Consider the following 16,934-nt stretch of genomic DNA (forward strand, 5'->3'; position numbering starts at 1 on the left):
TGTAGCAGGTTCCTGTGCCATGCCATTGATGACCTAACCTCAGGATAGGTCCTCTATATCTGATTGTGGGGGTCTGACTCTCGCTATGTGAAGAGACTGCAGCACTCAGGCTATTGCTTCAGCCTCTTCATCATGGAATGGAGCTACAGAATGGGCCCGCAGATTTGTATTGATGGTGGATCATGGCTCAGTACAACACAATCCTGTGTACAAGTCCTAACTCATAAGTCTCATTTAATGCCAACAGTGACATGAAATGTTGAAATTGGCTTCATATAAACACGACACATCTAGATAAAAGCCGACCACCTTGGTACAAGGCAGACAATATTTCATACAAACACCTGACAGTAAGGAAACAACAAGCAGATGATGGCTACTAGATGTCCAGGACGGGGATAATTACTATTCTTCTAGGTCAACAGCGCAGAAGGCGGACAATGTGAACTCAAGTCAATAAATGGCACGCACTAGATGATGTCTGCTGCAGGTGGATACAATTCTGCTTTATGACTAGTTATAAACGATACATTATAATCTGTGTCCACCGCAATGGACAGCACATAGCAGCACAAAGAGGACTCCCATGTATGGAGTAAACCAGTGATGCTCAACCTGCGGCCCTCTAGCTGTTACCAAACTACAACTCCCAGCATGCCTGGAGAGCCTACAGCTATTAGCCTACCGCAGGGCATGATGGGAGTTGTAGTTTTACAACAGCTGGATGGCCGCAGGTTGGGCATCCCTGGAGTAAACTATCCAGGAATAACAGGATTACCATTCCACCATGAATAACTGATCCGGGTGGTAAAGAAACTGAATTCAGCAGAACTAAGGGAACCTAACACAAATCTCAGATGCATATATAAATTAATCAGCAGGCACTCACCATCTGAATTCCACATATATAACACATTTCTTAAAATTTTGTTTGATAAAATTTGTTATGAACAATACTGTAAAATATATCTTAAAATAAATCTCAGATGCCAATAATAAGAAGTAGGTTAAATATTGGAATGTGACATTTGAATATTGGTGCAAGTATCTGACATTCCTTGTAGTTGCTGGCATTGTACGTAGAATCAGAACTTCATTGTCACTTTAAAGGGGTTGCCTGGGCTTTTTCTATTGATGACTTATCCTCAGGATAGGTCATCAATATCAGATGAGCGGGAGTCCGACACCCCCATCGATCAGCTGTATGAAGAGATGGCGCGTGCAGTGTGCACGTGGCATCTCCCTTCCTGTCCGCTGCTGCGGTCTATGATCTTTGCCATAGACAGCAGCTGTGAGCAGGAAGAGAGAAGGGAGACGGCACGTGCATGCCATCTCCTCATACAGCGGATCAGAGCGCACAACCACTTTAACACCGGACAACCCCTTTAATCTTTGGACTTTGCTGTAGCTAGATTAAAGAAGCAATGAGAACAATCCTCTACCAACTGTAGAGTATGGGGGTGGTACGACTGGAACTTCTGCCTTAGGACCATGCACATGGAGGTATTGCAACTCCATGCATGAGCCAAGATCAAATCCTGTGTTGTAATCTGGAAAGACTTTTCTTTAGCGACCCCATCACTGGGGAAGGTCTTGTCTATATAGACAAAGCAAGCAGTGTTAGGCCGAGTTCACATCACCGTTATTTTTCCGTTCTTCTGATCCATCAGAAGAACAGAAAAACAAAAGAAAAAAAAACGGATCCTGGGGAAAAAGGAGATTTTTGTATAACTTACCAGTTAAATCTCTTTCTCGCTCTTCCTTGGGGGACACAGACCTTGGGTATAGCTCAGCTCCCTAGGAGGCGTGACACTAAGTAAAACTGTTAAGCCCCTCCTCCATCAGCTATACCCTCAGCCTGGAGATAGAGGCTACCAGTTGCGTGTCCAAGTAGTGAAAGGATAACAACCAATAACGGAAACAACCAGCCAGCAACCCAACGGGGCGCCAGACCATAACCCTGTAACCAAACACAGAAGGGTGGGTGCTGTGTCCCCCAAGGAAGAGCGAGAAAGAGATTTAACTGGTAAGTTATACAAAAATCTCCTTTTCTCGCCCATTTTCCTTGGGGGACACAGACCTTGGGACGTTCAAGAGCAGTCCAAGAAGGGAGGGACCACAAACCCAAGGCGGAACACCACCAGAGCATCAGGAAACCGCTGCCTGCAAAACCAGGCGGCCCAACGCAGCATCCGCTGATGCATGCGTATGCACCCTATAGAACTTTGTGAAAGTGTGCAGAGAGGACCAAGTGGCTGCTTTGCACAACTGTTCAGCCGAGGCCCGATGCCTCTGCGCCCAGGAAGCTCCGACTGCTCTGGTGGAATGAGCAGTGACGCCAAAAGGCGGAGGCCTGCCCTTGGCTCGATAAGCCTCAGACACCGCCAGTTTAATGAAACGGGCAATAGCCACCTTGGAGACCGCCAACCCTTTGCGCGAACCCTCCGGAACCACAAACAGGGAGTCCGTGCGCCGAAAGGACCCGGTGACCTCCAAGTAAATCCTCAACGCCCTGACCACATCCAGACGGTGCAGTTCCCGTTCTCTGGGGTGGGAAGGAGAGGGACAGAGCGACGGAAGGACGATGTCCTCATTGATGTGAAAGGCGGAGACCACCTTTGGCAGGAAAGTCGGGACAGGCCGAAGCACAACCTTATCCTGGTGGAAGATCAGGAAAGGTTCGGAGCAAGAAAGAGCCGCTAACTCCGACACCCGTCGGAGAGACGTGACGGCCACAAGAAAGATGACCTTGCAGGACAGAAGGCGAAGGGAGACCTCCCGTAAAGGCTCGAAGGGGGCTGATTGGAGCGACGAGAGCACCACATTCAGGTCCCAGGAAGGAACTGGAGGGCGGTACGGCGGAACAGAGTGAGCCACCCCTTGTAAAAGGTCTTAATTGGCCCTAGAGGGGCCAGGGGACGCTGGAGAAGAATAGACAGCGCCGAAATCTGACCCTTCAGAGAACTGAGGCACAGCCCCAGGTCCAGACCCGACTGGAGGAAGGACAGGATTGTGGGAAGAGAAAACCGGAGAGGTGGGATGCTCCGGGACTCACAGAACCCCAGATAGGACCTCCAAACCCGATAGTAGATCCTAGAGGATACGGGCTTACGAGCCCGGATCATGGTGCGGACTACGTCCGCGGAGAAACCCCGTCGCGTTAAGACGGCGGTCTCAATAGCCACGCCGTCAAACGTAGCGAGCCTAAATGCTCGTGGAAGATCGGTCCCTGAGAGAGAAGGTCTTCCCTGGAGGGCAGTGGCCACGGTGCGTCTGCCAACAGCAACATTAGGTCGGCGTACCAAGACCGGCGGGGCCAATCCGGGGCGATTAGAATCGCGGGGACGCCCTCTGCCGCGATCCTCCGAAGAACCCGTGGCAGGAGGGGAAAAGGAGGAAAGACGTACAGAAGGGAGAATTCGCGCCACGGAAGGACGAGCGCGTCGGCGCCGTATGCCTTCGGGTCCCGTGCCCTGGCCAGGTATAGGGGGACCTTGTGGTTGAATTTGGAGGCCATGAGGTCCACGTCGGGGCGACCCCAGCGAAGACAAAGGGCTTCGAACACCTCTGGGTGCAGGGACCATTCTCCCGGGTCGATGGTGGACCGGCTGAGGAAATCCGCCGCCCAGTTGTCCACCCCCGGGATGTAAATCGCAGAGAAGGCCGGCACGTGCGTCTCCGCCCAGAGGAGAATGAGGGTCACCTCTTGCATCGCTGCGAGTGCCTCCCTGATGGTTTATGTATGCCACAGCCGTGGCATTGTCCGATTGGATCCGAACAGGGTGGCCCCTCAGCAGATGGGTCCAGTGTCTGAGGGACAGAAGAATCGCCCTCAGTTCCAGAATATTGATTGGAAGTCTGGACTCCGATAGAGACCAAACGCCCTGGACGGACCGGGGAGGGAAACCCCCCCCCCACCCCCGTAAGCTGGCATCTGTGGTAATCACCAGCCAGTTCAGTGGAAGGAAGGACTTCCCCCTTAGAGGGATATGCAACCACCAGCCGAGGGAAGCCCGAGCCAGGGGAGGCAGAAGAAAGGTCCTGTCCAGACTCCTCGGTGATTTGTCCCAGGCCGACAGAATAGCCCTCTGAAAGGTGCGGGATCGGAATTGTGCGAACGGCACCGCTTCGAAACAGGCAACCATCTTTCCCAACAACCGCATGCTGGATCTGAGGGAAGGGCGGTGATGGCGGAGGAGACTGCGAACCGACCCGCGAAGGGCCAGACGCTTGTCCGACGGAAGGCGGACCTCCGCCAACTCTGTATCCAGGAGCATCCCCAGGAAGATCAGCCGTCTGGAGGGGGTAAGGGAAGATTTGGGGTGGTTGATAATCCAACCGAACCGCGTCAGGGTCTCCAGAGTGAGTTCCACACTGCGGGATGTCTGAGAGAAGGAGGGTGCCTTGACCAGGATGTCGTCCAAGTATGGGAGAAGAAAAACACTTCTTGAACGTAGAAGGGCCAAGACAGGGGCCAGGACCTTGGTGAACACTCGAGGAGCCGTCGCCAGACCAAAGGGAAGGGCGACGAATTGGAAGTGATCGTCCCCCACCGCGAAGCGCAGGAAGCGGTGATGACATGGAGCAACCGGAACGTGGAGGTATGCATCCTGAATGTCGATTGAGGCCATGAAATCCCCTCTTTCCAGGGAGGCCACTGCGGACCTGAGAGACTCCATCCGGAATCTCTGCAGTCGGAGAAAACGGTTCAGGCGTTTTAGGTCCAAGATCGGACGCACTGAGCCTTCCTTCTTGGGAACCACAAAGAGGTTCGAGTAGAACCCCCTGAACCTTTCTGTCGGAGGCACGGGGGCGACGACACCCTTGTCCATTAGAGAGTGAATGGCCGCGAAGAAGGCGGCCACTCGTACGGGATCTCGCGGAGGACGGGATCGGAAGAAACGGTCTGGCGGAATGGACGCAAATTCGATTTTGTATCCGCAAGATACAATCTCGAGCGCCCATGCGTCTGAGATGTGGGCCCGCCATACGTTCCTGAATAGGAGAAGGCGGCCCCCCACCCGGGTGGGTGGGGGCGCACCTTCAGGCAGAGGGCTGCTGGCCTGTGGGAGCCCGTGCAGGCTGGGACTTGCGCCAGGTAGGTTGCGTCCGAAAAAACGGCTTCTTGCGTCTATCCTGGGCTGGGCCAGAGGAAGAAGAACTGGCCGCGGGTCTAGACCCGGTGGGCTTGCGAAAGGACCGAAAACGGGACGAACCAGCGCGACCACGGGGGGCGCCCATTGGCCTGGACTGGGGGAGGTGAGTACTCTTCCCACCCGTGGCCTCTGATATAAGTTCGTCCAGACGGGTTCCGAACAGGCGGGAACCCGTGAATGGTAGGCCGGCCAAAGAGCGTTTGGAAGCGGCGTCCGCCGCCCAAACCTTCAGCCAGAGTTCCCTCCTGACAGAAACTGCCAGGGCAGAGGAACGGGCAATGAGGGCACCCGCATCAAGGGAGGCCTCACAGACGAATTTTCCGGCCTGAACAATTAGTTGGGCTAAGGAACGGAGGTCCTGAACAGGGACGTCCGACCCTAACTCCCGTTCCAGTTGCAAACCCCATTCAGAGACCGCTTTGCCAACCCAGGCGGAGGCAAAGACCGGTCTAAGGGCCGAACCAGAGGCAGTAAATATGGCCTTGGAGAGGGATTCCGTACGACGGTCCTCAACAGACTGGAGGGAAGATCCGTCCTGTACAGGAATAGTAGTGCTTTTGGACAGGCGAGCCACGGGAGGATCAACCTTAGGCGGGGATGTCCACGTGGTCACAGAATCCGCTGGAAAGGGATAACAAATGTCCAGCTTTCTGGGTGTAATAAAGCGGACGTTAGGCCGAGTCCAAGCCTTGGATACCACAGAAGAAAAATCAGCGTGTATGGGAAAAACCTTGGAGGCCTGTTTGGGGCGGAGAAAGGACACGCCGGCCTGTTCAGAGCTGGGGGGGTCATCGTGTAGCTGAAAGGTATCACGGATGCTAGTGACAAGATGCCCCACCGCGGACGCCAATTTGGACGGAAGCTCTGAGTCCATGTCCACGTCCGAATCCGCCAGTTCTCCCTCAGAAAGCGTATCCCTTTGAGAGGATAGACTTGACTGAGCTCGCACGCATGGCGGAGAGAGCGAAGCATCTGGAGAAGATGTGCGCTCAACCCTTGAACGTTTCTGAGTATGCCGGGCCCTGGAAGATTCGCTGGGAGGCAGGGAACCAGTGGGGGCGGCAGAAACGGTAGTCCCAGCGGGTGCGACAGGGATTGTGGCAGCCTGCGGGAGAGGCGGTCTATCCACGAGACGGCCCACTACGTGTGTAAGGCTTTCCACCGCCTGAGACAGAGACCTAGCCCAGTCAGGGGGTTCAGAGGCACCGGGGGGCGCAGCGGGAAGCGGGCCCTGCACCGGGGCCTGACATGCAAGGCAATGCGGCTCAGATTGCCCACGCGGAAAAAGTTCCTTACAGGCGGTACAGGCATGGTACCAGGGTTTGGGGGCACCTGTGGGATCTGACATGCTGAAGTGTGGTTGTACTCTAATATAGAGACCACAAAGGGTTATAGCAGCTATGACCAGGAGGGTTAGGAGAGGGTTAACTGTCCTACCAGTGCCTCAGAAGAACGTCAGGAGATGGCCCAGATCAGCAGCAGCAGAGAAGCAGTGAACAGCAGTGAGCAGCAGAGAGCGCCCACAGAAGCCGAGCGATGTACACAGGAGGTTAGAGTCCCCCACCGTGTCCCAGCTTCCTGTCAGGAGTGAGGAAGCGCGGGAAACCTCAGCAGAAAGCACGGGGAACAAGCTCTGCCCCCTCCAGCGCTTGAAATATCTCCTGTGAAGGAGAACGTAGCTCCGCCCCCAAAATGACGCGCGCGTAAGCCCCGCCCCCTACCGGGACCGCTAAGCCCCGCCCCCCGTTCTCGGCGGGAAGGGGGAGAGAGAGAAGAGAAAAATGGAGTCAGCCCCGAATGAGGGGGAGGGGGGGCAGAAAGATAGCAGCGTGGGGGGGGAACGGCGTGGGGGTGCTGAGGATGCTGCTGTGCTGCATTGTCCTGCAGATGAGCGCTCAGAATGAGCGACCACGGGTGCCCCCCTTACCCAGAGGGGTAGATGCTGCAGATAGGGACGGGGTATGGGCTGGAATAGCCATCTCACCGTCCGACGTCTTCACCCTCAGTCCTTTCCAGCAGGGTCGCCCCTTCAGCCACTGGCACCGCAGTGGCAGGAAGCTGGAAGAGGGGCTTGGCGTGCGGGCGACCCCCTAGCTGGCGGGATGTAGGGGAGCCATTGCTGCCCAGATCCTCCTATTGCTTCTGTGGGGGAGGCAGCAGTGCAGATAAGTTGGCACTGGCGCAGCTCAACCCCGGGAGAGCAGAGAGGTCTAATGCGTCTCTGGTATCCCTAGGAAAAAACAAAATAACAAAATTAGAAGAAAAAGTAAAAATAACAAGGAGAAAACAGCCCTGCAGTAGCAGGGAGTGTCTTGCCTCCTTGGACACTAAGCTAAAACTGGTAGCCTCTATCTCCAGGCTGAGGGTATAGCTGATGGAGGAGGGGCTTAACAGTTTTACTTAGTGTCACGCCTCCTAGGGAGCTGAGCTATACCCAAGGTCTGTGTCCCCCAAGGAAAATGGGCGAGAAAAACTGAATCTGTTATGCAAATTTGGCATCCATTTGAGCCATTTCCGTCTGACAGAAAAGCTCAAACGAATGTGCATAGCTGATGCTCAGGATCCCCTTTTTTTTACCTTATTTATCCAGTACATGACAGCATCTTCAATGTCATAGGGCAGGTCCGCAGTCTGGAAGAAGGGCGAGTATTTGTGGACGCATGCAATGACTTTTTCTATGCTGACCATCTCCACTGTGTACGCCATCATCAGGGTGTCAATCATTGCAAGATGAGCGCTCTGCATTAAAATAAAACATATCATAAAAACCAATATCAATAAGAATCAAGAATATTACTGGAGATGTTATACAGTGTGCACACACTGATCAGATGTCCCCCATTTACAACGGAAGTCAGAAAGAGCAGAGGTTTAAATGGATAAATTACAAGTTTTACTGAATCTTTTCCCACTGTTACTGCTCTGTGTGCGTTAGATTCTTATAAAAACCGATCTTATTGATATGTAAATCACCTCTGTCAGGAGCCCAAGGGGTTGTCCTAGCCCAGCCGCGCCCATCGATCCGGAGCCAGCACCGCCTACCACTTAGTTTATTCACTCCACTATCCCTGACGTCAGTTCTTCTCAGTGCCGTAATCTCGCGCAGGCGCAGTGGACACTGTAGTGATCGATGGGCGCGGCTGGGATCCAACATATCGTGGGACAACCCCCATGGACTCCTGACAGAGGTGATTTACATATCAATAAGATCGGTTTTTATAAGAATCTAACACACACAGAGCAGTGGGATCATTTTAAGCACTGCATGGAGATTGATGGGCACATATAAATATCGCTATAGCATTAATCCTGGTGACAGAATCCCTTTAAGCGAACACACATTACTGGTGTCTTTATAACCCTATATTGTGCCTCTGAATAAAGCAGTGATGTGTAGATTCGTTTTCTGAGCAGATCTCAGTGTGGTACAGCTATAGTACATAGAGTATATGATATGCAGATACTAGGACACAGCTCTGCCCTCAGCAGGAGCAGATCTCAGTGTGGTACAGCTATAGTACATAGAGTATATGATATGCAGATACTAGGACACAGCTCTGCCCTCAGCAGGAGCAGATCTCAGTGTGGTACAGCTATAGTACATAGAGTATATGATATGCAGATACTAGGACACAGCTCTGCCCTCAGCAGGAGCAGATCTCAGTGTGGTACAGCTATAGTACATAGAGTATATGATATGCAGATACTAGGACACAGCTCTACTCTCAGTAGGGGATGGGGGAGTGTGCAGAGCACAGGGGGTGTTACACAGCAGTACTCAAAGGTTTAGCCCCGCCTCCTGGTGCTCTAACTTGCTCATTTGCATATGGATATCGCGCAGATATACATACAGACAAAAGAAAGGTTTTGTTTTAATTGACATGATGAGCCCTACCAGGCAGTATGTCTCATCTAATAGGGTTGATCCTGGTGACAGAGCCGCTTTAAAGCGTGATCTGAGTTCATAGCGAGTACAGGGCCATGCTGTGGTGAATGGTGCGTTCACATAATAGACAAAGGGATTATAACCTAATCCATGTAATACGGTTGTAGGGTTTTATGTATGTGTCAACTGCAGCAATGAAACAATCACCTTCTCACCTTGATCTAATCTCTCTGCAGTGCCCGGCTGCAGTGTTACCAGATGTACAGTCACAATAAACTGCAGCATGCACATCACGCTGTACCAAAAATTTCCCCGTTTCATGAGCCCTATCTTTGCCCTATATAAATAAAAAGTCATAAGGTTTTGTGTATTCATCTTTATGCAATTCAACCCAGGGCCTTTACTGGACTGGAAACAGCCCCAATAGCCGTCAGCTGACAGCCACCTCTCCCTATCCCCTATGCACATACGGCACATGCCTGGTTTGGCAGAGAGTTGTCAGTGGCGAGAAATCTAGACAGCTCTAGTGGTACGAAAAGGTCGGGTGAAAAATTTCTACATCTTCAATCCTTTACTCCCCTGATTCAGGAGATCCCCATACAGATTAGACTGTCAGAATTATGGTGCACCTGCTGTCAGATATATCATGCACACTGCACAATATGGTCACTACTACTTTCCTTAAAGGGAACCTGTCACCGGGATTTTGTGTATAGAGCTAAGGACATGGGTTGCTAGATGGCCGCTAGCACATCCGCAATACCCAGTCCCCATAGCTCTGTGTGCTTTTAATGTGTAAAAAAACCCGATTTGATACATATGCAAATTAACCTGAGATGAGTCCTGTCCCTGACTCATCTCACATACAGGACTCATCTCAGGTTAATTTGCATATGTATCAAATCGTTTTTAAAAGCACACAGAGCTATAGGGACTGGGTACTGCGGATGTGCTAGCGGCCATCTAGCAACCCATGTCCTCAGCTCTATACACAAAATCCCGGTGACAGGTTCCCTTTAAAGGGGTTGTCTCATCAAATCATAGATAATGAGGGCATATCGCTAGGATACGCCCCCAGTCTTAAAGGTGCGGGTGCCACCACTGGGACCCGCACCTATATCGAGAACGGAGCCCTGCAAGGTGGTGGCTGGAGGACTCCAGTCTGGCCACCACCAAGTCGGCTCCCCATAGAAGTGAATGGAAGCGCACCGCGCATGACCGGCCACCGCTCCCATTCGCTTCTATGGGCTCGATGGAAATAGCCGATCCAGTTCTTGGCTATTTTCGGCAGCCACATAGAAAATGTGCGCCCTCCTTCACTTTCAGGGCTCCTTTCTCTATATAGGTGTGCGTCCCAGAGGTAGGACCCGCACCTATAAAAGACAATGGGGGCATATCCTAGCGATAAGTCCCCATTGTCTGTCATGAGACAACCCCTTTAAGGCCTTATGCACACAACAGTGTCTGTTCTGTTGTCCACAAACCACAGTTCCGCAAAATACAGATGAACTCTATGTGCCGTCCGTATTTTAACATTTTTGTTTTTGCAAACTCATTGACTTCAATGGGTCTGGAGTCAGCATTTCGGGGACATAATCAATGTTTTGGCAAAACAGACATATGGATGATTGATGTGCTTTCTGCATCCGCATGTACATTCCACAAAAAGAACATGTCCTATACATAGCCACAAAATGCAGACCACAAACCCATTGTGGGTCAGCAAAAAATGCAGATGCAACATGGACGATATCCGTGTTGTGCGAACTGTAAAATACATACGGTCGTGTTCATGAGGCCTGTAATGACGTTATTACTTTTTGGGCTTGTTGTGCAAAAAAAATTGGTAACATTTGCATTTTATACCACTCATTTCAGTTTAGAAAAGTGGGCATACTTAGTCCATTCAGCAGATTTTACCCAGTGAGCATACTTAGTCCATTAAGCTGATTTTACCCAGTGAGCATACTTAGTCCATTAAGCTGATTTTACCCAGCTTTATCAACTGCAACTTTTTGAAAAGTTGTAAAAATTGTTGCAATCTTAGCCCTGTAAAGGGGGGTGTAGAAAGTGGAGTAACGCCTCAAGACAGAAGTGTTAGACTTAAAGGGGTTCTGCAGTTTGTTTAAACTGATGATCTATCCACTGGATAGATCATCAGCATCTGATCGGTGGGGGTCCGACACCTGGGACCCCCACCGATTAGCTGTTTGAGAAGGCAGCGGCGTTCCAGCAGAGCCGCGGCCTTCTCACTGTTTACTGCTGGCCCAGTGATGTCACGGCTAGTATCAACTGGCCTGGGCGCGGCTAAGCTCTGTTCACTTGATAAGTGTTAATCAAGTGCAAGCCTACAACTAACTCCCCCCCTCCCCACACGAGACAATCACAATAAGGGTCCATTTACACGTCCGTGGTGTAATGCAGATCCGCAATACACCCGGCCAACACCCCCACAGCACTGCCTTTTCTTGTCCTCAATTGCGGACAAGAATAGGACATGTTCTATTTTTTTCCGGAGCTGCAGACCGGAAGATCGGGGCCGCGCTACAGAAATGCGGATGCGGAGAGCACATAGTGTGCTCTCCGCATCCATTCCTGCCCCATTGAAAATTAATGGGTCCGCACCCGTTCCGGATATTGCAGAACGGATGCAGACCCATTCCACGGACGTGTGAATGGAGCCTAACAGTTGCCTGCCAGAGATGCAGGAAGAAGAGAAGAAGTAAAAATTCAGGGTTGGCTCCCTGAAGAGAAGGAGAGCGAAGGGGCTTCCCTGGGGTAGCAGCACATTTTGGGAGGTGGTTTCGCTTGAGGTCGCGCCTTCACCATGGCGCGCGGCGGTCACCCGTGGTCAGGCAGCGCAGCAATTGGAAGCTGATGGCTTAGAGGAACTGGAGTTCACCCTAAAGACAGCCTACGTCCAGCTAATGTCACCGATCTCCTCCTGCCAGACATCGCTCACTGGAAAGATAGATGAGGTGAGGGTGAACCTGGGCCTGCTTCAGCACGATGTGCAGCAGCTAAGAGATCGTGTTAAGAATACTGAGGACAAGGCCCATGGTGGGTAAAGTGCAAGACCTGGAGCGCTCTGTAAATCAGTGGCAGCAGAAATGTGATGATTTGGAGAACAGAGCCAGACGTAACAATGTCCGAATGCTGGGTATGCCAGAAAAAGCAGAGGGACGGGACCCTGACACTTTTCTTGAGCTGTGGTTCAAAGCACAGTTCCCAGAAGCGCCATTCTCCACTGCATATGTCATAGAAAGAGCACACAGGGTTCTCGCCAAATTCCCTCCTCCTGGAGCTCCACCGAGGCCTCTCATTGCAAGATTAAACTGGAAAGACAGGGATCTCATCCTCAGTCAAGCGAGGAATAAACAAGTAATCAAGCATGTAAATGTGACCATTTCAGCTGACCTTCAAAAGAAGAGGAGCCACCTTTGACTCGGTTAAACGGCGCCTCCGGGAACTAAATCTACAATATTCCATGGCATATCCAGCGCGCCTACGAGTAGTGGACGGCGAGAAAACCCATCTTCTTCGCTGATCCCAAAGAAGCGGAAGATTGGGTCTCCAGGAAATCGGGACGTTCAGGACCACACTGATGCATTGGAAGCGTGTATAGCGAAAGTATTCCTGTTGTTCAGTGATCTTTTGATCGCCATAATACTCACCTGTCATTGTGCCTTCAGAAGTGGGACTTGACGAGCTGTGTTCTTCTCTGTTAGCTTCCTTGCTTGCTGACTTCATTCGTTCGGTAGTTATGATATAATTTTTCTTATACACACTATGTCACCATTTCTGATTGCAAGTTATATGTTGCTTATGATGATGTGGGGTAGAAGCAACACCTGCATAGGTATTCCATCTAATTGTACTATGCAGGTCTCCGAGACCTTGGCCCTTATACTAGTTGGACAAGATTCCAACAATCATTTATTCACTTTGTTACTTATGTGTACTAAGTTATGTACTTTTTGGTTTTGTTCCATCCAGGTGTGGGTTTCTCTCCTAGTAAAGCTAGATGGAGGGGTCCTAGGGCATTGGTGTCACAGGACAGATTGCACCTTTTCTACGGAAAGGGTAGGAGGGTATCCTATAAGATTAGGGATAGATCGAAAATGGCCTCCATAAAGGTTTTGTCGTGGAATGTAAGGGGATTGGGGGACCCCAAGAAAAGGATAGCGGTATTTTCACACATTCGCTCCTTTAACCCACTCATTATTGGCCTACAAGTAACTCACCTTACGCCGGAGACAGGGAGTAGGCTTAAAAAACCCTGGGTTCATATAGCTAATGTATATGGCATCTCACACTCCAGAGAGGTCGCTATACTGGTCCATAGGAGCCTTAGGTGGGAGGTGCATCACTCGGTAATGGATCCGGAGGGGCAATATATTTTCTTATATGTGTACATTAACTGTGTCCCTTACGTTGTGATTAATGTGTATAATCCGCCGCCTGCCGCTACCTCTCTTCTGCAGACTGTGATAGGATTTGTAACACAATATCCCAATGCTAGACTGCTCTGCATGGGCGACTTTAATCTGGTAATGCACGATGAGTTGGACAGATTCCGCATTGATTCTGGTAGGAATCGTGGCTCTCCTTCTGACCGTTCTGTCCCGAATAGCTGCGGAGATGGAGTGGCCGGATTTATGGCGGATCAGACATCCGCTTCTACAGGAATACTTATGCTTCACTCCTTCCAGGGGAGCTCTTTCCAGGATTGATTACATTTTAGGGAACGCCTTAGTATACACCGATCTAGATGATGTGAGATATGGGCCTCAGGGTCCCTCGGACTATGCCCCGGTAATGGTAGAGCTAAAACGCCCCGATGTTGTTAGACAGGGAAGAAAGATGCGCATACATCCTTTCTGGTCATCTCTTTTCACCATTACCGACAGGGTTCGGGATCAACTGATGATGTTTCTGGAGGTGCAGGGTGTTGAGACGGATGGTTTATTGTTGTGGGAAACGATGAAGGCATACCTGAGAGGTTGCCTCAAATCGTCAATATCCTTCATCAAGAAAGAAACGCAGCGCAAAGAGGTGGAACTGCACACTAGATGCAAAGAGGCAGAAAAGGATTTTACAACTTCCCCGACTGAGGAGAACAGGCTAGAATGGCTTAATAGAGGCAGATTATATATAGGATACATTTGTCAGAAAAAAGCAACCGCAAATCATTTTCTCAAATAGCAGGCATTTGGCAGGCTTCTTGCACACCTCCGCGCGGCAGTAATATGACTCTCTGTATGACGTCACAATTGTGTTCATCCTAAAGCCCGATAAAAACCCGTTGGAGTGCGGATCATACCGTCCTATCTCTCTTTTGAATTTAGATTATAAAATACTTACTAGAGTTCTGGCTACTCGCCTTAATAGAGTGGTCACTTCGGTGGTGCATAGGGATCAGTCAGGTTTAATGCTGGGCAGATCAACCTCTGATAATATCAGGAGGACACAGATGATTGCACAGATAGGGGCGGCTGAGGGTAATCATTGGGGTTTTGGACTCCATAGACACTGCTAAAGCTTTTGATTCAATAGAATGGACATTTCTGCTTACTGTGTTGAAGAACTTTGGCCCAAAATTCATCAGATGGGTAGAGATATTATACAAACGACCAAAAGCCAACATATTAATAAATGGCCATCAATCTGATTCATTCCCACTGAACAGAGGCCCGATGCAGGGGTGCCCTTTATCGCCTCTGCTATTTGCAGTTGCGGTAGAACACCTAAGCTCTTAGAATCAGGCAGGATCCGATATACACAGGAATCACCATGGGATGCAGGGAGGATAAAATTAGGCTTTATGCGGTCGATTTGCTTTTGTTTATGACCAACCCTGAAGTCGCGCTCTCTAAAGCGATCGAGATTATTGAGCAGTTTGGCAGATTCTCGGGGTTGCACATAAATTGGACCAAGTCCGCTATTATGGTCCTTTGGAATCACACATGGCTGTCTCACTACCACAATCTCTGCCAGCAGTGGGTCGTTTCAAGTATCTAGGAATAATAATTACTAGAGATGCACAAATGTCATACACCTTGAACATAGAACCTCTGGAGGCCCTTATTGCAGATAAATTCAAACATGGAAATCCCTCCCCCTCTCCATCATGGGTAGACTAAATTTAGTTAAAATGATCTTGCTTCCTAAGGGCCTGTATCTCCTAGCCCACTCTTGCGCACCTATATCTAGAGGGTTCTTTGACCATGTCCACGTTAGGATTGCCTCATTTGTATGGGGAAAGGCTAGAAGGAAACTTTCCTTAGCTGTACTCCAAAGGCCCAAATTGCAGGGGGGTGCTTCCCTACCAGACTTTTTCCTTTATTTCTTGGCTCGTCAACTAAAATTCATGAGGCCTTGAGTGTTGTCAGTTGAATTATCCAATGCTGAATATTTCCTGTAAGTATACTTACATCTGAGCACTCTCTGGCCAGTCTTGGAGAAATCACACTGCCCTCGTAGTCTCCTCCTGCCTTTGCATAGGCCAGCGCATCAAGTTTGTCAGGCCTCCAAATTGCATTTGTATAAGGATCTACCTGATGTCATCCTGTTGTGGGATAACCCCATGTTTTCCCATCTAAAAATCGATAGAAGGGGCTGATATGTGGAGGCTTCATGGGGTTGGCACACTGGAAGACTTGTACGAAGGTGGGCATTTGCGCTGCTTTTTGGAGATCCAGGATAAATTTGGAGTACCCCGTAATATGTTTTACAGATACTTACAATTGAGGCATGCGCTACAGGCCCGGTTCAGAGAGGTGGGGAGGGGTATCTCGAAATATCCGTTGATAGGTGTGTTGAGATCTCAGGGCCCGAGAGGGATCATTTCCGTGCTGTATACACACTTGCTTTGCAATTGCATGACAATGAACCCTCTTGCCATTGAGAATAGGTGGAAGATGTTCATACCTACTCTGACAGAAGATGATTGGAATGAGGCGCTTTTGACTCCAACCAGCGTTTTACCCTCTATTAATAATAAATTGATTCAGTTGTTTGTACTGCACAGAAGTTACCTCACTCCAACCAGGTTACATAAGATGGGAAGAAGTCCTCATAACAGGCGTCAAAAGTGCTCAACAGATAATGCAGACTTTTGGCATATGTTTTGGGACTGCAGCTATATCCGTCGTTTCTGGACACTGGTCCTTAGCGTGTTGTCTACTATGGTCCCAGCTACGGTTCCTTTATGTCCCAAATTGTGCCTACTGGGTGTCCTGGATGAAGAGTCGTGGACCCATTATAATAGAATTGTTCTAGGGGAAACTTTATTTCTAGCTAGGAAGGCTATAGCGCTTCGGTGGATGGGAGACAGACCACCATCACTAGGTCAGTGGAAGACCTTAATTAACCACGCAGTGACCATGGAAAATATTGTCTGTAAGCACAGGAAATGTCCACAAAAATTTCAAAAGGTTTGGGGAAAGTGGTGCTCTTCCTAGTTAACCTTACAAAACTCCTACATGTATCCAGTGGTTGATAACCTAAGCTTTATTTAGGTGTGCTGAGGCCAGCCTCTCATCACCGTTGGAAACTTACTACATGGTCTATTGTAATCCAATCTATATGCCCTGTATTTTATTTTATCTTATGTTTAAATCATGTGATGCTATTTCCCTGCGTAGGAAACCCCTGTGCATTTATTACTTGAGTCACACCTGGAATGTTAATCTTTAATAAAACGAGTAAAAAAAAATATATTAGGCGTCTGTAGTTGATCAAATTTAAAAATGCCCAGTAGGCGCATTTTAGGATCAAGAGGGAAATCTGCACTAAACACTTTATTGATTAGGCTACTTTCACACTGGCGTTTTGTCTTTCCGTTTGTGAGATCCGTTCAGGCCTCTCACAAGCGCTCCAAAACGGATCAG

The 16,934-nt window shown here is 49.8% G+C and overlaps 1 protein-coding gene across 1 annotated transcript in view; it reads right to left on the reverse strand.

Moving 5' to 3' along the window:
- Window positions 1-16,934, reverse strand: part of CAMSAP2 (calmodulin regulated spectrin associated protein family member 2) — a 125,582-nt gene that overhangs the window by 76,669 nt on the left and 31,979 nt on the right. The window contains 1 exon segment of the mRNA XM_044301264.1: window positions 7,734-7,895. Within this exon segment, the coding sequence (XP_044157199.1) occupies window positions 7,734-7,895 (162 nt within the window).

The sequence above is a fragment of the Bufo gargarizans genome, chromosome 7 (assembly GCF_014858855.1).
Source record: "Bufo gargarizans isolate SCDJY-AF-19 chromosome 7, ASM1485885v1, whole genome shotgun sequence".
Classification (NCBI taxonomy): Eukaryota; Metazoa; Chordata; class Amphibia; order Anura; family Bufonidae; genus Bufo; species Bufo gargarizans.